At 45.3% G+C, this 23,995-nt stretch overlaps 1 protein-coding gene across 1 annotated transcript in view; it reads right to left on the reverse strand.

Moving 5' to 3' along the window:
- DHX35 (DEAH-box helicase 35) overlaps nucleotides 1–23,995 on the reverse strand; it is a 446,551-nt gene that overhangs the window by 127,838 nt on the left and 294,718 nt on the right. Inside the window, exon 13 of the mRNA XM_085619115.1 lies at nucleotides 6,454–6,578. Coding sequence (XP_085475241.1) covers nucleotides 6,454–6,578 — 125 coding nt within the window. The remainder of the gene's footprint in view (nucleotides 1–6,453; nucleotides 6,579–23,995) is intronic.

A 23,995-nucleotide genomic window follows, 5' to 3' on the forward strand; every position in this document is an offset into this window, starting at 1 on the left:
GCTTGCATGACCCAAGGACTCCACCACTGTCAATTTCTTTTCAAGGGTACCAACTCTGGTGCCTACAATCTTTAAGGCCATGTCCTCGAAGCGAGCTTCCATTTTCACTGTCCTTTTGGCTATTACTAGTCACTGACACATTCAAGATTTTCAAACTGCCGCTAATAAGTGCCTCACCTTCAGTCACATGGACAGTTCATGTGCTACCCCCATTGTAAGCCATTCCAAGTGAAGCCTTTGTGGCAGAGAATTTCTGCTTAAAGAAATCATGTTTGCTTCTCACATTTCTAGATGTTTGTTCATTGGGGAGCATAAAGTGTTGCTGCTGTTTACAACAACAGTTTCACAAGTGGCCCCATAGGTTGACTCTGGTCCAAGCAGACATCTAGTTATCTACCTGAAGCACAATTGACCCCACTGTTTAGTATATATTAGTAGTCAAAAAGACCCGGGATCTGCTTCTCTTCATTGTTTCAGGTGTTATATCCAACCTCTACTCCTGAGAGCTGCACATAGCACTCTCCATTGCCACACCAGTCAAAAGAAAGCAGGAACCCAGTCAGGCTGGTACACTGAGGAGACTCAGGTCTACAGGGTGTGGAGATGGCTACCCTTGGTCCCATCCATAATTAGGTCAGGAAGCTTCCCCATCCTCCTTTGGATCAGGTGTTTCACTTAGGCACCACCCTAGAGTGCTACTATTTACTGCGCACTCGTCCACGCCAACATGAATGTACTTCAGTGAGCCGGTGCCTGACTCCTCACAAGTCTGAAATAAATTCTTCATCCATGCCAACAGAGTATATTTGAATCCATAAAAGATCCTAAGGATAATTTAGTACCAGTGCACCCGCACACCGACAGGTGGCGCCGTGTGACTGCACCCTGACTCCATATTACAACGGAACTAAAGCAGCGGAGGCTTGTATAAGCACCAACCCTGCACACTGATGTCAGTTTTTGGTCTTTTTCCTTTTTTGTGCTCTCAAGCGCGGAGCGTAGCAACTGTTGCTAACGGAATGCTCAGTACTAACTTTGGAACCTTTTTAGATGTTAACAATAGGCCCCTCTACATAATGGGGAGGTGGGAGGGCAGTAAGGAAACTGTTGTTAAATACAGTAATCAACAGTAATAGAGTGTTAACTAAGGCATGTAACTTGCTCTTATTAATATTTCTAATCACAGATCCCTCACCTTAGAATAAATACCAAAGCAGAGTCTGTGGAGAGGGCTCAGGCCAAAAAGTCTCGCGGAACCGAGATGGCAAAGATTTCTTCCTGCTAGACCTGACTGTCAAGGCAGTAGTGGTTTGTGAATGTATGCACCAAGGCCCACATTACACCCTGGCAGATATCAAGGACAGGCAATCGTTCCACCAAGCCAGTGGCAGTTGCCTTAGACCTGCAGAAATAGGCTCTTGGACATTCTGGGGCTGCTTTTTAGTCAATGCATATCAGATCTTCATGCAGAGGACTAACCACCAAGATAGGGCCCTCTTCTTCTCAGTCTTTCCTTTCTTAACTTATGAGCTGACATAATCACAATGGGGAAGCCGGTCTTCAAGGTTAGGAGAAGCAGCGAACAACTAAGCATAGGCTCAAAACACGTACACATGAAGAATGTCTAGTCCACGGTAACGCCTGACCGTGGCATCGCAATTGGTTTGGGAGGAAAAACATATGTAAGACCTTTAATAACGCTCATCACAACAGGTGATTTAAGCAATGACTTTTGAGCCGGCAAACTGAGAAAAATGGAAAGGGCCGACAAATGACCTTTTACATTGCCCAATGCAAGGTCTTGCTGGGCTAAAGACAAAAGAAACAAAAGGAAACCTGATAGCTTTGCCTGAAAGGGGTCAATCCCCTGGGCAACACACCAGGTTACAAACTTGTGCCAGCATGCGGATAAATAGATTTCTTGGAAGGGTGCCTGGCAATGAAGATGACATCCACCACTTCAGGCAGTAAACACATGGAGGTAAAAGTTGCAAAGATTCTGGTGCACTGCCCTATTCTGACACAGGAGGTCCTTCCTAAGTGGTGTCTTGATCTGACAACAGGTGCTCATGCTTAAGTGTTATAGGCACCACACTCTCCTGGCCCAATCTGGAGTCACTAGGACCATTAGGATGACCTGGGCCTGGTTGGTCCTGATCTTCTTCTGAACTCCGGGCAGGAGAGGTAGTGGCGGGGTAAAGGAGTCTCATTTTCCATTACAGTTGGAATGTGTCTGTGCTGGGGACGAGTGTTGTGGCAGTGAAAAAGCTGACAAAGAGCTGAATGAAAGATTTATCCAGGTGGATAGCATCTCTTCCCCTGAATGCTTTGCTGCCATAAGCAATGGATGGGACTAGGTTGGCCTGAATTATTTTCAAAAGAGGTGTAAATGTTGATGTCGCTATGGCTGTCCTTAGACATTTGAAGGCTGCGGTGAGAGTGAGGGATTTTAGGCGCATGAGCTCCAGTTAGTGTTTGAAGGAGCCCTGCCTATCAAGTATCAGACAAAGAGATTTGTATTCTGGTACCACCTCTACTTTATCTTTTACCAGATGCCACTGGTGGCTTAATGATGGTTTTCCCAGGATAATAACTTTGGACTTCTTGAAGTTAATTCCCATAGCATATGCACTACAGTATCAGGCTGTAGCATTTAAACGCCTCTGATGGCCTACTTTGGTGCAAGTGAGCAGCACTAAGTTGTCCTCGTACACCAGGCAGGGCATAAAGATGTTACCCAATTTAGAGGCATGAGAATTTACCTAGCCAAGGCTGATACGGAGATCCGCTAAAAAAGGTTTAAGAGTTCGGGGGCTAGTAAACACCCTTGCCTTAACCCTTGATGGGTTGGGATCTTTCTGGATAGATTAGGGTCCTCACTTAACTTAATTCTGACCCAAGTATCAGTGTTTGCAGAGCTTGCAACAGTGGGTGCGGTATGTTCTAGCTGGCACGTTTGCTCAAGAGCTTTCCTCTATCCACACAATCGAACGCTGCCTTATAGTCTAAAAAGCAGAGATAGAGGAGATGATTGATTTTTCTGTGTTGCTCAAAAAGCAAGGATAATACCAGCAAATTTGATGTTGATCCCACGCCCTTAGCAAACCCTGTTTGGTTGAATGGAATCAAACTCCTTTCTGTTGCCCATGAGTAGACAGCTGGCAAAGTATTTTGACTACGCATCCAGAAGCCTTCTTCATTCCCAACCGCCAGCTTCGCTCCACTGACCTTGCCCTCGCCACCGTCCCACGCATACACCGAATGACCACCGGCGGCAGATCCTTCTCCTACTTCGCCGCCAAGACATGGAACACCCTCCCCAACCACCTGCTACAGACCCAGGACCTGCTGACCTTCAGGAGACTTCTCAAGACCTGGCTGTTCGAGCAGTAGCAGCACCCCCCCCCCCCCCTTAGCGCCTTGATTGAGACCCTCGCGGGTGAGTAGTGCGCTTTACAAATGCTTGATTGAAATGTTCCTGGCCCAGGCTGCAGATTCTCAGTCAAAACATTTGTTTTAATCTCAATGGAGGGCAACTGTAATTCTAGTACCTTGAGTGACCTCTTAACCACCATGTCAAATGAGGCACTTTCTTCCATTGGTGACCCATGCGGCGAGTCAAGCTCAGTAACAGAGGAGGATATCAACCCCACTAGAGTTTTGTAAATAGAAGTCATCATCAGTAAAATTGGGACAGGGCAAGCCGCACACTCACTGTCACCATCAATATCTAGGGACACACTCTGCACTGGCACAGGATCAGCGTCAGAACCAAAAAGATGATGGAGCCTATGCTCATAGCTGCAGAATGTCAGAAGCCCTGGATTGGAGTCAGGCTGCATGGGCCTTTGTGGCTCCTTTGTAAGTCTGTAGAACGACATTGATCAAGCTCGAGCAGGTATCATTTCAGGATTCGATATGGGTGTCAGCACTAGATCATCCATGGGTGTTAGGGTGGTGGGACCGGCGTGGATCCTGGGCAGAGCAGAAGTCTGTACTGGAGTAGGTATGAGCCTGGAGACAAGTCCCAAAGGGACATTCAGTGCTGGGAAAGGACATGCCAGTGGTAACCCAACAGAAGGCCCCTGTGGTGCACAAAGGCATAACATTTGATGCATGGCCACTTTAAGACCCCCTTCTGCTATGTGATTGATGATAGTATGGGGAACTTCAGCGCATCAGGACTAGCTGAGAAATGTGTTCTGTGGCAGGAGAAATCAATGGAACGCGACTTACATTTTGACAACCTTGTGCCTCCTCCTTCGAATCAGCGTGACAGGATAGTGCCAAGTTCCTCTACTCCATCTTTTGCTTGCACCTTTGACTCACCCAAGGATTTCGCGCATGAAGTCGAAGAACCTCAATTCAGCCACTGACTAACTTCACTGTGAGTGACGGCCTTCTACTCTTTCGCAAGAAACACGTTCACACACAAAGTAGTTTTCTTTAGTGCCAGGGACTAAGACGGCAGTATTTGTCCTTTGAAAGCCAAAAATATATTGCCATATATATATATATATACACACACACATACATACATATAGCATCTCATCCAACTGTAAAATGTTGCAAAACCTACATGACCAAACAAGCACTGACAAAGCTAAAAGACTGGCAGCCAACACCAGCCCTGCTGGCTTTGCGACTGCTTGCTTTCGAAGTAGCAGTCTGTGTCAACTGTAATCTTAACTTTCATTAACACGTTTGCTTTTTCAGTTAACAAAAATATAATACCTTGTATTTTATGTCGCAGTTGCTTAAGTAGATTTCAGAGCACTGCAATTACCAAGTGCTCTAATTTCAACTCAGTGGTACTCATTTTGTCAATGTCAGATGGATGAAAGGCTGAAATGCGTTTGATGGGATTCAAACGGTCTCCTCAATAGAATGCACATAGGTCCCTGCAGAAGATATACACTGGTGTGTATATATTCTTGAGTGTGTGTATATACATATACCCACATAAAGACATGCTTATCATGCATTATTGACATTGATATAATATAACATAAATGCTCCCTGCTGAAACATGCAGTGAGCTGTCGTCAACACGTTTGAATCCCAGGAAAGCAGCCTTCCATCCTCCTGACTAGGGTACACTGGGCACTATTTCATTGAGTAATATTAACATGTGAGGTGTCCAGCACTTAAGAAAAGACGGAAGCGAAGTACGAAGCTCCAAATACAAAAAAAGCCAACAAGAATCGTTCATTTAACCCAACGTCAGAATGTAACATATTTCTTATTTAGATTATTTGTTGTAAATCCCAAAGGCCTCACTAACAAAAGCAACCCCTACTAAGATTGATGTTTGTAATTTCATACCCACCCTTCTTCATTTTAGTTTCGAAAGGCAAACCCCTTGCCGGATAGTTTCTTCCACGCTACTGCCTCAGTCTCTTGCTTCCATAATGATGGGGTTTGCATCCTGTCTTGTGTTGTCGCTGGTGTGTCTCGTGATACTCCCGCTGTTTTTGTGTGACTGGGATGGGCTGTGAAGATGTTAGCTTTTACACCTAACCCCGGATACTCAGCTTTGGCATATTGGGAACGGTTAGCAAGGACATGCTGCTGCAGCTGTTTCATAAAAAGTAAATAGACCAAATTCTGAGTGCAAGCGGGCACATATAAATATAAACGGACTTGAGAATAGTGAAGGTCCAAAGAAGATGCTTTACTCGGAAATATGGCCTGCAGCATCCCACCAGCACACGGCCCAACGGGGGAGGGGGTAAAACTGTTTCAGCCCAATGGGCGTTGCAGCCTTTCTTGGCTCTCATGTTACAAAAGAATCCACGCTGGGGAACGTTTGCCATGGGCTGGATGGGATCATGTATTTCAAGGTCGCAGGGAGGGGTGTTTGTACAGCATGGCTGAGAAGGGCGTAGCGAGGTGGGGCCGGAGGTCCATGGTGCAAATTCGGACACGTTCGTCAAAAGGGGCACAAAGACAGGGTGGAACAGGGGTGGTTGTCTGTTCGTAGCAGGAAACAAGTGGGGGGAAAGGAGAGTGTCAAAGTGTGTCAAGTTGGAAGGAGAGGTTGCAAGATTCTTTTATTTCGGTCAGTAAATCGGATTTGATGATCAAAAGGAACTCGACTGTGCTTGGTTTTCATAACGTTAGATCACAGAAATGGGGGGACGGGGCTGTGAAAGACTTCATTGATGGCCTTGTACTGTCATTGTATGTTGAGTCTATGAAACAAAAACAAGTGCAATCCAGGCAAGAAGAGAGAGAGACAAGAGGAAGTGGTAGACAAAGAAACTGGATACCAAGGTTTCACCGAGAGGACAAAGAGGAAGTTAGGTGATCGCAGACCGGAAAATGGGATGTAACATTGACAATATAGACCGTAAGTGTGGATTAGCGCCATGAAACCCTTCACACTTATGAGCGCTTGCCAAATCACATACAAAATTAAATTAACAAATGGAACAAAAAAATCATGCTTACAGAGAGAAAGTTAAAGCGGAGCACATTGTCGATCCCCAAGGCTTTGAGCTGCAGGATGACTGGAGCCAGGTTACTTCGCTGCATCTCCGGGACAGTAGACAGGGGGAGCTTCTCAAAGTCTTCCTCTGTCGAAAAACAGAGCACGTTTATTTCACTAAGGAAAGCCTTTTGTTACAAAGGATGACGTTTCGGACTCTGACTTACACCTACCCTTACTTCCTAATACTATACACGAGTGCTCCCAACATGCAAGTTGCTACTACCTTCCACCTTCCCCCACTGAGCAGACTAACAAGCAGAGAGACAACTTCGATTATGGTTTAGCCAAGGTGTAGCTCCTTATCTTTATTTAAACTGCATCAGTTCTGTGAGAAAAGAGAACCATAGATAAGCATATAGCTATGAGAATACAGGGCATATGATCAGCAAAACAGCTCAAAGATTGTATAGGCAATACAATAGGCCATACAACAATTGTCTCTACTTTCATTACAGTGCAGCACTCTAGAATGCATAGTGCCACAAGGCCCCCATTCCTTCACCATCTCTCTTGCCCTCAACCAAGGGCATCCCGGGGATTATCGGCAAGAATACCTAAGTGGCAACTTACCCTCCATCTCTCAAAGGGATGGGTAATACCGGCAGTTCCATGCCAACACATACACCAGGTCAACACATAGCACACTGTCCCTGACGGGGTACCTGTCACTAGGCAAATCCCCCAAAATGTTCAATTCCAGGCACCCTACGGAAGGGCAGAGAGGTCTAGGACCACCAGCAGGTCAGTCCCTCCTCATGCTTGCCCAGTGCCCACAAAGATCACCACCCCTCCACTGGTTCAGCTCAGTAAATAATTCCAAATTTTTTGGGCAGCTCCCTTTTTCTGTTGCTAGCAATTCTGCCTTCCAGGAGTGGGTGGATCGGTGTCTGCTCTGGTAAGCTGGATGCTGGTGCGTGGTGAGGAGAAAAAGAGGCCGAACCCTCACATCTCAATGCTTTAAAGACCCCGTCCAGGGCACCTCTCGATTACATCACTAACCTTTTGTGGCGACCTAGAGAAAGGACTCCCCTGCCTTGGCTCCTGCCCGTGGAGCGACTAATGCCGACCCACAACTATTTGCAAGGGGGCACCTAGCCATAAGCACAATGACGACCTGGAGGTAGCAAAAAGAGACAGAAGGCAACACAGTCTTTGGAACTGTCAAAATGACATTAGGAAGTGAGGAGTTAATGTGACACAATGATCCACTGCACTGTTGAATGGCTGGTTAGCTTAAACACCAGGCTCAGAAGGCTTTCATATGTTTATTTCTGTTGTTCAAAGATAGGTCAGACCAGGAGTGAAAAAAGTCAGACCCATATGGTAGCTGTTTAACACGTGATATTTAGTGCCGGTGTCTTTTCAGTGTGCACCGACCCCTATTTAGGGGAGGCCAACAATAACGGAAGCCATGATGACACCTTCACATGCAAAACAAGAATATAAAGGATAGAAAACTAAATAACTCCTTAACTGATGACTGTGCATCAGTCAAAGTGGCAGAGAAAATGAGTGCCTGAGCTGCACATAAGACAAGTCTTTGGTATCCTAATGCTGTCAAAAGTGTTGGAAACAGAAAAAAAGTTATTCTGGGAACCATACTTTGGGGTTGGGGAGCAGCATCAAAGGTGGTAGAGTTTAAAGGGTTTCCATCATGAAGGTCAGAGTCCATGATAGTCTGTCAGTCTATGCACTAATATTATAATTTTTCCCCAAACATATGCCTTCACATAAATTGGCAACAAGACAAATGCGGTATACACAATACATGGTTTACACCTCAATATGATAACAAGCATTTGCAATACAATAGGTCTCGCATTTACGCGAGTTTAAGCTATTGGCATTGTAAATGACAATGCCTTTTATTTGTTTTAGAAACGAAAACAAAATTAAAAGGCATTGTTATTTGCAATGTCAATAGCGCATACTCGCGTAATGCGAGACCTATTGCATTGCAAATGCTTGTTTTAAAGGATGACAAAGGTTTTAAATGGTTGGTGATTCTGCCGAAGTATGTGGGAGGCACTCGACTTGTTCGTCGGATGAAGAGGAGTTTAAGGAAGGACACACCCTTCATTTGCCACCCCTGTCTCTTGAGCGTGTCTCTGTTGCTCAAAGATAGCGCTCCTTTAGAAAGGATACATTTTGATTTTAGGGGGAAAACTGGGATTTCACAGAAAAACTGCTGCTTTTCACTGCTTATGCTTCCCTCAAAATTAAATACCTGAACAGCTTTAGGGTGGCAGAAGGTACTGAGGTGTGGGCAAGAAAGCAGACCACCACTTCACATACACCCAAGAATATATGGGTAGTGCTAAAGGGGACCAGACACAAGGGCGTACAGACACTGAAGGGAACTTCGGAGACTGCACTTGCACGTACCTACAGAACTGCCCAATCAGGTGGTGAGCTAATAAACACATTGTGGCCGATTACCCCGATTGAGAGTAGAAATGCCATCAGGATATTACAAGATGTGTAATAATATCAAACACCAGTTGCCCTGCAAACTTCTCTTCAGCCCTCTCTTGGACAGAATATCATGTCTCCAGTCCTCTGTTTTCATTTCACAACCTAATGCATTCAGGTCTTTGTAGTCCCCTGCTGCACCATTGAATCCTTTTGGCCAAAGCACCAAGAAATTATGGCCGAAAAGCATTAGGATTGTGCCGGAGCTCATGTGATACTGCATAATATTACACTGTGCCCTCAGCCCTTTTTAGTGGTAAGTAAATCGGCACAATACTTTGGTTTGCTTACAGTGCTCATAAAAAATAATAGCGAATAACCCCTGTGCTGTTGCATACATGACAGAAGAAAAGAAAGAGCACGGCTCATTTGCGATGTCTGCGGCATAGGGCTAATAGCGTGCACAAGGGAGGAAATAGTGAATAACCCCTGTGCTGTTGCATACATGACAGAAGAAAAGAAAGAGCACGGCTCATTGGCGATGTCTGTGGCATAGGGCTAATAGCGTGCACTAGGGAGGAAGGGTGCTGTGTTTGAGAGGATGTGATAACAAGCAGGAAGTGGGATAAGGGAGGGGGTGGCAAATGGTGTGCACTTTCGCGGCCGCTTTGATGTTCTCAGTGGCCGCGCGGCTCACTGAGAACATCAAAGCGGCCGCGAAATGATCACGCAGGCTGCAAAATGGTGCGCGCGCCCGGAGCACATGCACTGTAGTTGGCGGCCTGAAAGCACTGGTTTGCACTTCCAAATCCCCCTTTTACAAAAGCTCTCACGAGAGCAGCGCTAAAGCGCTGGCTCAGGTGAGACCTAAAAAGAGGCCCTCTCTCCAAATGTGTTTTACTTGGAGCAACACCACAACGACAGTAAATTTTATGACCGAAGTGTTCCCTTATAAGCTAATAAGTTTTATACACCCAGTAACATATTACACCGGGTAGATGCTATGTTTCACTCACCAGTCTCCAGAAGCACGTAGGACTACCTGGTTAGGTGAGCAATAATAGAGTTACCACGAAGAGCCATATGTGTTTTGCTTTGATTACACAAGTGCGGTGGTATATATACACTTTTGGTGACAGTAATAAATTAACATATATCAAAGCTATTTGCAAATGAAATTACTTGTGTTTTATGTGATATTTCCATAGGATTCTAAAGCTTTCAAAAAACGAAAACTAAGGTGGGATTGTAATATACTATCACATAAATAGGGCATCTAGGCTAGATGACAGTATAAAGAGGGCCGTACTGTTAAAGGTCCAGAGGAAAGCCCCTGGATGATTCCCTCACCACATAAGGACTGAAATATGTGGCCCTTACACGACTGTAAGGACTCCCAATCACAACCTAGCGCTCCCATTCCTTGACTTCTTAACTTTGCAGAGGGTAAATTTCGAAGTGTCACTAATAAGATAAGATGAACCCTAATGTAATTTTAGAATTGAATAGTGAGACCCTTATTTCACTTCCCCACAATTTCCACATCCAAATGACTCCAAGAGTTCTTGATGAGTCCTAGCACTAAGAGGGCGCAGGAGCAACCCTGATGATGAAGCATGCCACCTTGAGTGGGTGAGGGATTGCATCCTTTCTATTTTTTAGGAATTAACTTAGGGCTCACTAGAGTCACCTGTTCATTGAATGAGCTAATTATCACATTATAAAGGGCGTTTCTGAAGGAACCAGTACAATTTCATAGAACACTTGGGCGCGGTGGAACGCTTAGATCGTATTAGTATGTGCCATAGCCTAGCAGTCCTTTTTGTATGCATTCAAGTGGGATAGATGAGCAAGACGAGTTACTGTCAATAATTACGTTTTCCATGTAGGTATATAAATAATTATATAATCGGACTAACACATAGATGTCCGTATTATTTTTACAGAGCATTAATAGACTAACACATATTACAGAGATTCAAACCCTGAGATCCACAAAAATCTGCGTTTCTCGCTGAACTACACGTGAAGTGGCGCTCCACGGGCTTTATCTTGGACCACTCTGTGGAGCTGCCGCCTGAGCAATCACTTCCCATGAGGCACAGGGTCAAGACTGATTTGCATATGGCTGGGTCTGGACTAGGGTAGCGAAGTGAGCTAAAGAACGATGATGGATTCAAGCCAGATCTGTGACTGGGGGTGAGCGTCTGAAAAGATTCAGCGCTCCGTCCATCATCTGCTTGTGTTTATTCCAGTTGCTACCAACCAAGCCAGCACTTATACGAACATAAATGGCATTAGATTGTCCTGAAGGAAAGCATATTGCATCCGGTCCTACTTAAAAGGAAAATAAGAGCCTTCCACAGCTTGCACCAGGGAGCACAGCGAATTTAGTGTGCACGGGGGCCGACGCTCTCTGGAGAGAGCAGTGGGACACAGTCAAGAATGATTCACTAGACTACTCAAGCACTGCAAGCACTTGCTTACAGTAAGGTCGTTTTTAGCACTATTTAGTTCACACATAATGTTGCGCGCCAAATACTCAGCATTTTCACAGGAACAAAGAAACCTTGTGAATGTCTGTATACATTCAAAACGGGAGCCTGAAACGCGAGATGCCAGTTATGCCTGCAGGAATGGAGAGTTTCCACGAAACAAGAGAGCAGGTTGTGACATGTAGGAACAAAACTCCTCTTACACCCACACCTCCCACTGCAACGCGAACTGCCCGCAGCTGGAATCAGGGAAGGGCGGCAGACGCGTAAAGACAGAAGAGAGAGGATGTACAGACAGAGGAGAAAGGACAAACCAATGAGGCCGTGGGCACGAGGTGCACAGTATTGGTGGGATGTAAACACGACATGCGGCATTCACATTGCCATGTGGCATTCACATTGCCATGCGGTAACACTAAGCGTTTGCGATGCAATTACGAGTTAAAACCTGTGGAATACCTGTTTGGGAATGGTTTACCAATTGCAAAACCACACGGTATTCCAGAAATCTGCGGTTTAACACATTCATTTACCACAAGGTGGTAAATGAAGCATCCGGCCTGTGTGTGGGGTGGCGGGAGGAGAGCTGAGGAGGAGGGAAAAATAAATGCGAAAAAAAGGCTTGGCTGGTGCTGCAGCCAAAACCTCATCCAATGTTTCCGGGCAGAATTACTGTCCAGTAAAACCAGGTCCAGTTTTCCAGCACCCAAGAAAACCAAATGTGGGAACAATGGCCACTGAGACTCAGGTGTTTGATGTCTCCTGTCGTGCCTTTGGTTTTGACCTATTCTGGGTGCCTCTGATCCCCTGAGTTTGCGCTGTCTCTAATGAGCGTGCAACACGTGCCCGGAGCTTGGCTTTGATGGCAATATACCATACAAAACTACTGTACTGTGCCTTAAATGGCATAACGTTGCGAATCAATTTAATTTTATGGGCAAGTCTAATTGAGCTCTAAGGCAAACTTGCCAAGAGAGTATATCAAGAAAACAAAATACATTTGAAATATTCTCTCCTTACACAGTGAATTAGGGATAATGTATATTCTACCATAAAATGTGTGGAACTTATCCACAATTTCTGAAGACATCACTTTAAATTCCCACGGGAATCCCAAACTGCAGGAATATTAACTTCTTTTATTTTTGCTTTCAAGTATCTAGAAAGCATGCTATCCATTCTAATAACTTTAACACAATGTTGAGCTTTCTCACTATTTACAAGATACTGTGCTATAGAGTTAAGAACATTATAGTACCTAAACACAGCATTCTGAGACTAGTTAGGATGGTCGAGGAGTGAGAACTAACATACTGCCTTCCCTAAGTTTTCCTATCCTTCCCCATTCATCACTGTGTTTGCCGCCGTGTTTTGATCTGAATGAATGGAGGTAATAACAGATCTCATATAGGCCTTTAAAGATTTCCACTTGAGGAAGGGTGATGTGTCTTCCAACTCATTCTTATACAAATAGGACACTATATCCTCAAGAGATCTGTGTTCTTTGTCTCTAGTCATTGGAAAAGACAGAATCACAGTGCATCCTCCGTCCGATACTAGAGGTCTTGTAATAAACCATCAAGAGAGAGAGAGAGAGAGACAGATAAGAGAAAGGTCAGAAATCCATAGCAGCTCAATAGCATGGGATGCTGTGAGAAGTTGGCCTGGTATATGCTGTCCACTAGTTATAATGGGCACCTTGTACCAGTCCAAACAACCCTTATTGATGAATAGGTTTAAAGACAACCTTTATTGAAAGCTATCCTAGTGGTAGCTATGGAGAGCAGCCTTGAGGGTTAAGTCTTGAAAGAGTGTAAAGCAGCTTGGTTTACCAGATTATAACCTCTTGAATCACTAAATGAAAGGAGAACCACACAAGGTATATATAAAATATATGTATTTATTTCTAAACACTCACTACTAATCTAGAGTCCAAGTTACACAATAATACAGTTCAAAAATAGCAATAAATAGCACAATATACAATGGGCCCCAGGGGGGACCAAACCATATACTAAGAAAGTGGTATAAGAACCACGACATGACTAGACACAGTGCCTAGAGCACGTGGAATCGCTGGGACCCCAAGGAACCACCCAAGGTAGTGACACAGGACACCCACGGGGGACGCGTGCAGTGTGAGAACACAGGCGCGAGCCCCGTACTATTCTATGGGAAAGTCGCGGTTGGAATTTTAGAAGTTAAGGACACTTAGGAGAGAACTTTGAGCAAACCCCTTTAGACTTAGGGGGTTCTAGGGCCAACACCCACGGGAGCACCGGAGTACTCGACTTACCTCACCCAGGGAAGCCGGGTGCATAGGTGTCAAATGGTGTCAGGCATCGTCGTTGATTTCAATGGCGATCTGCTGCAAGTGCTGCTGCCGGGAAGAAGAAAAATGTCCGGTGTGATCCAAGCCTGGATCGAAGATCAGAAGAACCTGAAAGCAGAGGAGTCAGACTTTGGATCACTTGCCAGTGACCAGGAGCATGATTGACGAATGCCCACCGATGTCGGGTGATTCAGGTGCGAAGAGGTGAAGTTTGACTCTGTAGCCGCGAGGACCAGGAGGCGTCAACGACGACCAGGAGCTGGATTCGAGCTGTCCCACGAAGGATGTCGAGTGCTGCAGTGTCAGTGCTCGGATTGAACACAAAAAGCCTTGGCAACAGCAACCCACACAGGAAGAGAAAAGATCTTCGGTGCGGACCAGCAAGGTCCTGGGAACTCCCCAAGTGATCGAGAGACAGGGCACGTCTGGAGCAACCTGGGAAGCCCAATTAAAGTTAAAGTTGCCTTCACAGGGATCCACCAGTCGACGGATCAGGAATCGCGAATGGACCTCGAGAGAAAACACAAAGGGACAGCTCACAGAACACTTGTGGAGTGTAGGTGGGCAATCTTCGGTGCAAATGCTGGTCAGGGCTAAAAGTAACCCAAAGCTCAGCTGCAGGAGTCGTTGGAAAGCTGATGCTTCTGCAAAATGACGCGGTGTCCAGGGGTTCGGGTTGCACGTTCGCCACGAGGGATACGGGCCTCAGACTTGCTGTGGGCACTGATCAACCTCTAAGACTACGGAAACCCACCTCCTGTGTTGCAAAGTTCTTCGGAGTCCTCAGGAGCTTCGGAGATGCAAACCGGTCAGATGCGTCTTTGGTGCCTGCCTAGCAGGGAAGTAACTCCTTTACTCCAAGGGATATTCTCCAGTCATCTAGTTCAAGATAGATCGTAGAAGTTCCAGGATTCTGTATCAGAATTTTGTCCAGGTGTAATCTAAAGTCCTGTAGCCAGGGGTTCCTATCTTATACCCAAGGAAGGGGTGGGACAAACTCTAGGGACCCCCCTATGGGAGGGTCAGGAAAGAGGGGTAGCTACACCCATTTCCTTTGTCCAGTTTCGCGCCAGAGCAGGGGCTGGTGGCCCCTGCAACCGGTTTGAGCTGGACTATGCACAGGGACACCAAATGTGCCCCCAGTGCAGACTTCAAAGCACTCTTGGAGTGCACCCACCCAGCCCCAATACACTAAAGCCTGTCTGAGAGTTGGTCACACCTCCCTGTGACAGGGAATCTATTGTCCAGGCCTCCCCTGCCGGAGTTTCGTCCAGCAGCAGGAGGGCAGACTCGTGTCTGTGGCTGCAGCATCCATTTTGTGATGCCAGGGTTCTGTTAAGCTGGTACCGGGTATACCGGTGCTGTCATGTCTCTCCTTCTAGAAGGGTGGGATCATACTCTCACACCAGTCACTGGTGTGGGAGTATGATTCCAAGGTGTTTGACACCAAACACAACATGTTTCCATGCAGCCATTCCAAAGTTAGCATTTACCGTTTGGTTATAATGCACTTAAGAGTATATGGTTTGGCTACATCACAAACAACCCCGGAATGAAGGTTCCTAAAGCTGCAGAGGGGCTCTGCTCATGCATGGGCACCCTCTCACATGAAACCCAGCACCCTGCCTTCAGGATTGTGAAGGCCTGCCATAGGGGTGACTCATAGGTTTACATGTGCGGTGATATGGAGAGATATAGTGAACCTATTTGTCAGTAAGGGGTGCATGCACCACCTTACCCAGGCTGCAGTAGCAGACCTGTGGTGTCATTTTGAAAGGCTTCCCAGGGGTGGCACAATACATGCTGCACCCCCTGGTAGGCCTCTGGGGTACCTATGCCCTGGGTACATAGTATACCATATACTAGGGACTTATAAGGGTACCCCAGAATCCAATCTGGAGTGTACCTAAAGTACATAGAATCAATTTAAAGGGGAAAGCAGACAGGCTGGGGTCCTCAATAGCAGGATCCCAGGAAAACTAAGTCGAAAACCAGCGAAACACCAGGAAACAAGCATTGGCATAGCCAATAGGTCTCGCCTTTGGAACATTATAAGTGTTTAACAATGCAACAGTTGATGTTGCACCAAGGATATTGTGCTTCAGAATTAAATACTTCTAAGGTCCCAAAGGCGAGACCTATTGACTATGCCAATGCTTGTTTTTATTATGGGCCTTTCTCCCCCTGTGTCACTGCTTGTGTTTCTGCAAAAAGGAGGAGGGCTCACTATAAACCAGGCATAGACAAACAAAAAGAGGGGCGTATGATCGGCATTTTAAATATAGCACATCAACTCGGGTGTCTTACATACCGTTTGCCTTCGAGGCAAGTATTAATTTTGTAGCACCTACTTTAAAGATAAAACACGGTTGTGAAGACCGAGGCCAAAGAATATGTTTATCTGCAGGGTTTGCAGCCACCTGATGTTGTTTTTTCAGTGTCCGGACAGGGTTTGATTAAGATCAGCTTCTTTTTTTTTTTGCTGCAGTTATATCTGTGGCTCAATGTCTTAGTTTTACAAGCATTAAAAGGCACAGGGTGTCCGGTCTATGACCCGGAAGCTAGAACCGACAATTTATGTTGGGAAATTACACTCATTTTATCAACCTCTGAAAAAGGAAAGGCTCCTCCAGCACACCCGAGTTCGCACAGGTGGCCTACAGGTAGCTCATACATCGCTGTCAACCCATCTCATGCCTCGAGGGTGACGTGCAGCCAGTCTTAGTTTGTCAGCCAACCGAACCTAATCACCTATGTGATAAGTGAAAAGGAACGTCCTAGCATGTGTAGCACTGATGCGAGAAAAAAACACAAGACTGTCGAATAGTAAATGACAACCCTGCAGCACATTGTGGGAGAGCTAGTGCAGTGAAACCAGACTAACTCTAAGACAACTTGTCCTCCTAGGCTAGAAGATCTCTGGGCAGCCTCTGGGCTCAAGTCACCACGAATTCAGGACATTTTGGGGGAAGTGACATTGTTTCACAATAAACCAATCAAATTAAAGTACCAGATTTGAGTAGTTTGTGAGAGGAAAGCTCAGGATTGGAGCATACTTTCCTGTCGTAAAGTCATTTGACCCCAAGGTACATTGTGCTTGCCTTGTAGGGGTAGAGAGGTATTTGTAACAATGAGGGGTTAAGGGGGGGCTTGGGAGAGGAGACTAGGTGCACTATTTAATCTTAGGTGTCAAACTAAGTTTGAAGCAGGCAGAAAATATATGAACAGGGTCATTCACATCTGCCATCTTACAGTCAACTCTGAACGCAGCGTTTTAATAAAGTGGCAATAGTTCTACAGTTGGGACTGAAAACAAGCAGGAAGTGGGATAAGGGAGGGGGGTAGGCGGAGAGAGGCACGCAGGCTGGCAAATGGTGTGCACTTTCGCGGCCGCTTTGATGTTCTCAGTGGCCGCGCGGCTCACTGAGAACATCAAAGCGGCCGCAAAAGTGATCACGCAGGCTGACAAATGGTGAGCGCGCCCGGCGCACATGCACTGTAGCTGGAGGCCTGAAAAAAGCCACTAGTTTGCACTTCCAAAACCCGCTTACTAACACTTTCGCCAGAGCAGCGCTAAAGCGGTAGCTCAGGCGAGACCTAAAAAGTGGGGGCAACCATGCAGTCAGATTTCACCTTCCTACAGATGCTATGAGTCCAGACAAGATGCTTCGCATCAGGAGATATCCACATCTAGAAAGAGACTAATGGGTTGCAGATAAGAGATACATGGTGGGGAAGGCAAGGCTCTAAGTGTGAACAAGGCCAACATGTTGAAGTCTTGCAGAAAGCATGTTGGCTTTGGTTTGCCTTTGGAAGTCTTGGATTGTCTACAAGAGAGCCAATAACTGAACTGAAATCACTGCCCAAAATCAAGGTAGAAATATTAAGAGTCCCATGCAACATTACTCAACTCGCTCCAGAACAAGGACAGGAGGTTTTTATCAACAATATGCATCTCTTGAAATAATATGGTATCACAATCTTAGAGTCTGAAACAGCCAGCCTCATTTTGTCAACGTTTAACATTCAATAAAGCAACTTAAAGGAACACTAACCGTCAGCCACAGTCAGAGTGATTACCACTTAACCCATGTTGAACACAGTGATGAAGCAATTGTCACTTGGCAAAATCTTGCCAAGACAGTTGCAACAAGGCTGTGGAGGAAAGAGAGTGCAACGGAAGGGGAGGATAATAAGACAAAATCAGGCCAGGCACACCACTTCAACAACCATCAGAATAAACATTGGGAGCTTGAGCGCAAATGAGACATCATTCACCACGCAAAATGCCACTCAGCCAACCTAGACAGTCTGAAGAAAATACAAACTAGTCAAACCTGCTTAACTGGCAACAAATCTTCTCCAACTATTACCCAAGATCTGGTATGAAATCCCTGTATCATTCAGGAGCACCTCAACCTTGCTCCACTTTAGGAAACAGGTGAAGACATACCTCTTTAAAGAACTCTACATCAAGTTACCCCCTAATACATTACTGCTTTTCGGCTAGGTTTAGGACATACAAATAACACGCGCATACATAGACAAAATCAAATATGAGATGGTCAAGTCTAGAGACACTTCATAATTTTGCTCTAAATAAGCTATTATGTCAGATGGTTTATGAAGGTCGCAGCAGTGCCAAAGAGTCTTAATCTGAGAGGTCCTGATTGTACCAAAAGATGTGAAGAAGATTTTTAAGGCTTTAAATCCTTTCCTAGATGACAGGTACCATAAAAAAAGTATTGATGAAGGAAGAGTTTTAAATCCAAAGGCCATGACAGCCCGGTTTGATTGGACAGCCTTCCTGACTGCCGTCACCTACTTAGGCTGCAACACTTCGAAAGTTAGTTGGCTTGGACTTGTCTGAACTTATTATATTTTAGAAGGGACGTAATGAGCTTTTTTGATCTTGAAAGGTTTGTTAAATTGCAGCTTCAAAACTTCTAAAAGGAATTCTCTAAATAGGTACAAATATTGGCTCTATTCCCTCGCTCCCTCTAGGCTAAAAATCCAGAGGTAATATTGCCTAGTCAAGTATCCCGATTCATAAAGTAATTTTTCAAGAACAGATCAAGTTAACCACCAGCCTAATATCTGCAACCATATATATGGTATCCTTGCATGTGATTTCTAGATTAGAAGTTTACATTATGAGGTATAACATTTCCCTGCAAAATGATGCCATATCAGTCTTCATTTATGAGGATTATCTTAATGAACGTGATTTCAGCCAGCAGAGTCTCATATGGCACGAGGGATACGGGCCTCAGACTTGCTGTGGGCACTGATCAACCTCTAAGACCACGGAAACCCACCTCCTGTGTTGCAAAGTTCTTCGGAGTCCTCAGGAGCTTCGGAGATGCAAACCGGTCAGATGCGTCTTTGGTGCCTGCCTTGCAGGGAAGTAACTCCTTTATTCCAAGGGATATTCTTCAGTCATCTAGTTCAAGATAGATCGTCGAAGTTCCAGGATTCTGTATCAGAATTTTGTCCAGGTGTAATCTAAAGTCCTGTAGCCAGGGGTTCCTATCTTATACCCAAGGAAGGGGTGGGACAAACTCTAGGGACCCCCCTATGGGAGGGTCAGGAAAGAGGGGTAGCTACACCCATTTCCTTTGTCCAGTTTTGCGCCAGAGCAGGGGCTGGTGGCCCCTGCAACAGGTTTGAGCTGGACTATGCACAGGGACAACAAATGTGCTCCCAGTGCAGACTTCAAAGCACTCTTGGAGTGCACCCACCCAGCCCCAATACACTAAAGCCTGTCTGAGAGGTGGTCACACCTCCCTGTGACAGGGAATCTATTGTCCAGGCCTCCCCTGCTGGAGTTTCGTCCAGCAGCAGGAGGGCAGACTCGTGTCTGTGGCTGCAGCATCCATTTTGTGATGCCAGGGTTCTGTTAAGCTGGTACCGGGTATACCGGTGCTGTCATGTCTCTCCTTCTAGAAGGGTGGGATCATACTCTCACACCAGTCACTGGTGTGGGAGTATGATTCCAAGGTGTTTGACACCAAACACAACATGTTTCCATGCAGCCATTCCAAAGTTAGCATTTACCGTTTGGTTATAATGCACTTAAGAGTATATGGTTTGGCTACATCACAAACAACCCCGGAATGAAGGTTCCTAAAGCTGCAGAGGGGCTCTGCTCATGCATGGGCACCCTCTCACATGAAACCCAGCACCCTGCCTTCAGGATTGTGAAGGCCTGCCATAGGGGTGACTCATAGGTTTACATGTGCGGTGATATGGAGAGATATAGTGAACCTATTTGTCAGTAAGGGGTGCATGCACCACCTTACCCAGGCTGCAGTAGCGGACCTGTGGTGTCATTTTGAAAGGCTTCCCAGGGGTGGCACAATACATGCTGCACCCCCTGGTAGGCCTCTGGGGTACCTATGCCCTGGGTACATAGTATACCATATACTAGGGACTTATAAGGGTATCCCAGAATCCAATCTGGAGTGTACCTAAAGTACATAGAATCAATTTAAAGGAGAAAGCAGATAGTTTTCCTGGGATCCTGCTATTGAGGACCCCAGCCTAAGTCGAAAACCAGCGAAACACCAGGAAACAAGCATTGGCATAGCCAATAGGTCTCGCCTTTGGAACATTATAAGTGTTTAACAATGCAACAGTTGATGTTGCACCAAGGATATTGTGCTTCAGAATTAAATACTTCTAAGGTCCCAAAGGCGAGACCTATTGGCTATGCCAATGCTTGTTTTTATTATGGGCCTTTCTCCCCCTGTGTCACTGCTTGTGTTTCTGCAAAAAGGAGGAGGGCTCACTATAAACCAGGCATAGGCAAACAAAAAGAGGGGCGTATGATCGGCATTTTAAATATAGCACATCAACTCGGGTTTCTTACATACCGTTTTTTGCCTTCGAGGCAAGTATTAATTTTGTAGCACCTGCTTTAAAGATAAAACACGGTTGTGAAGACCGATGCCAAAGAATATGTTTATCTGCGGGGTTTGCAGCCACCTGATGTTGTTTTTTCAGTGCCCGGACAGGGTTTGATTAAGATCAGCTTTTTTTTTTTTTTGCTGCAGTTATATCTGTGGCGCAATGTCTTAGTTTTACAAGCATTAAAAGGCACAGGGTGTCCGGTCTATGACCCGGAAGCTAGAACCGACAATTTATGTTGGGAAATTACACTCATTTTATCAACCTCTGAAAAAGGAAAGGCTCCTCCAGCACACCAGAGTTCGCACAGGTGGCCTTCAGGTAGCTCATACATCGCTGTCAACCCATCTCATGCCTCGAGGGTGACGTGCAACCAGTCTTAGTTTGTCAGCCAACCAAACTTAATCACCTATGTGATAAGTGAAAAGGAACGTCCTAGCATGTGTAGCACTGATGCGAGAAAAAAACACAAGACTGTCGAATAGTAAATGACAACCCTGCAGCACATTGTGGGAGAGCTAGTGCAGTGAAACCAGACTAACTCTAAGACAACTTGTCCTCCTAGGCTAGAAGATCTCTGGGCAGCCTCTGGGCTCAAGTCACCACTAATTCAGGGCATTTTGGGGGAAGTGACATTGTTTCACAATAAACCAATCAAATTAAAGTACCAGATTTGAGTAGTTTGTGAGAGGAAAGCTCAGGATTGGAGCATACTTTCCTGTCGTAAAGTCATTTGACCCCAAGGTACATTGTGCTTGCCTTGTAGGGGTAGAGAGGTATTGGTAACAATGAGGGGTTAAGGGGGGGCTTGGGAGAGGAGACTAGGTGCACTATTTAATCTTTGGTGTCAAACTAAGTTTGAAGCAGGCAGAAAATATATGAACAGGGTCATTCACATCTGCCATCTTACAGTCAACTCTGAACGCAGCGTTTTAATAAAGTGGCAATAGTTCTACAGTTGGGACTGAAAACAAGCAGGAAGTGGGATAAGGGAGGGGGGTAGGCGGAGAGAGGCACGCAGGCTGGCAAATGGTGTGCACTTTCGCGGCCGCTTTGATGTTCTCAGTGGCCGCGCGGCTCACTGAGAACATCAAAGCGGCCGCAAAAGTGATCACGCAGGCTGACAAATGGTGCGCGCGCCCGGCGCACATGCACTGTAGCTGGAGGCCTGAAAAAAGCCACTAGTTCGCACTTCCAAAACCCGCTTACTAACACTTTCGCCAGTGCAGCGCTAAAGCGCTGGCTCAGGCCAGACCTAAAAAGTGGGGGCAACCATGCAGTCAGATTCCACCTTCCTACAGATGCTATGAGTCCAGACAAGATGCTTCGCATCAGGAGATAGCCACATCTAGAAAGAGACTAATGGGTTGCAGATAAGAGATACATGGTGGGGAAGGCAAGGCTCTAAGTGTGAACAAGGCCAACATGTTGAAGTCTTGCAGAAAGCATGTTGGCTTTGGTTTGCCTTTGGAAGTCTTGGATTGTCTACAAGAGAGCCAATAACTGAACTGAAATCACTGCCCAAAATCAAGGTAGAAATATTAAGAGTCCCATGCAACATTACTCAACTCGCTCCAGAACAAGGACAGGAGGTTTTTATCAACAATATGCATTTCTTGAAATAATATGGTATCACAATCTTAGAGTCTGAAACAGCCAGCCTCATTTTGTCAACGTTTAACATTCAATAAATCAACTTAAAGGAACACTAACCGTCAGCCACAGTCAGAGTGATTACCACTTAACCCATGTTGAACACAGTGATGAAGCAATTGTCACTTGACAAAATCTTGCCAAGACAGTTGCAACAAGGCTGTGGAGGAAACAGAGTGCAACGGAAGGGGAGGATAATAAGACAAAATCAGGCCAGGCACACCACTTCAACAACCATCAGAATAAACATTGGGAGCTTGAGCGCAAATGAGACATCATTCACCACGCAAAATGCCACTCAGCCAACCTAGACAGTCTGAAGAAGATACAAACTAGTCAAACCTGCTTAACTGGCAACAAATCTTCTCCAACTATTACCCAAGATCTGGTATGAAATCCCTGTATCATTCAGGAGCACCTCAACCTTGCTCCACTTTAGGAAACAGGTGAAGACATACCTCTTTAAAGAACTCTACATCAAGTTACCCCCTAATACATTACTGATTTTCGGCTAGGTTTAGGACATACAAATAACACACGCATACATAGACAAAATCAAATATGAGATGGTCAAGTCTAGAGACACTTCATAATTTTGCTCTAAATAAGCAATTGTGTCAGATGGTTTATGAAGGTCGCAGCAGTGCCAAAGAGTCTTAATCTGAGAGGTCCTGATTGTACCAAAAGATGTGAAGAAGATTTTTAAGGCTTTAAATCCTTTCCTAGATGACAGGTACCATAAAAAAAAGTCTTGATGAAGGAAGAGTTTTAAATCCAAAGGCCATGACAGCCCGGTTTGATTGGACAGCCTTCCTGACTGCCGTCACCTACTTAGGCTGCAATACTTCGAAAGTTAGTTGGCTTGGACTTGTCTGAACTTATTATATTTTAGAAGGGACGTAATGAGCTTTTTTGATCTTGAAAGGTTTGTTAAATTGCAGCTTCAAAACTTCTAAAAGGAATTCTCTAAATAGGTACAAATATTGGCTCTATTCCCTCGCTCCCTCTAGGCTAAAAATCCAGAGGTAATATTGCCTAGTCAAGTATCCCGATTCATAAAGTAATTTTTCAAGAACAGATCAAGTTAACCACCAGCCTAATATCTGCAACCATATATATGGTATCCTTGCATGTGATTTCTAGATTAGAAGTTTACATTATGAGGTATAACATTTCCCTGCAAAATGATGCCATATCAGTCTTCATTTATGAGGATTATCTTAATGAACGTGATTTCAGCCAGCAGAGTCTCATATGGCAAGTTATCGCCACCTTCAGGGACTGCTTAGTTTTGACTGAACACAACCTGGTTGTAGCTATGTAAAAAATAATTCAGGCCATAAGTGGCATTAGCCATGACATGTCCATGTTCAAAGGCATTACATAACATAAGATTTGAATGAAAATCCATTGGGACCTTATTCATTGAATAAGTAGTTAATGTAAAATGGGCAGAGAAGATGCCTCGAAATCTGCTGCACAGTAAGGCTGCATGACACAGGTAAAACGAGGCGTGGCTTGACAAGATGTGGGTGTAGTCGCACTTGAGCGGAGCTCCGGCCCTTGAAAACCAAATCCTACACATATCCTGGCGGAACCGGCAACAAAGCCACAAGAAAAGTTACCAAAATGCACCCAGACCCCAGCAACAAGTAAAATGGCGGTCCTCCATTAAGAAACGGCGAACAACGAAGCCCTTCA

The sequence above is a fragment of the Triturus cristatus genome, chromosome 7 (genome assembly GCF_964204655.1).
Source record: "Triturus cristatus chromosome 7, aTriCri1.1, whole genome shotgun sequence".
NCBI lineage: Eukaryota > Metazoa > Chordata > Amphibia > Caudata > Salamandridae > Triturus > Triturus cristatus.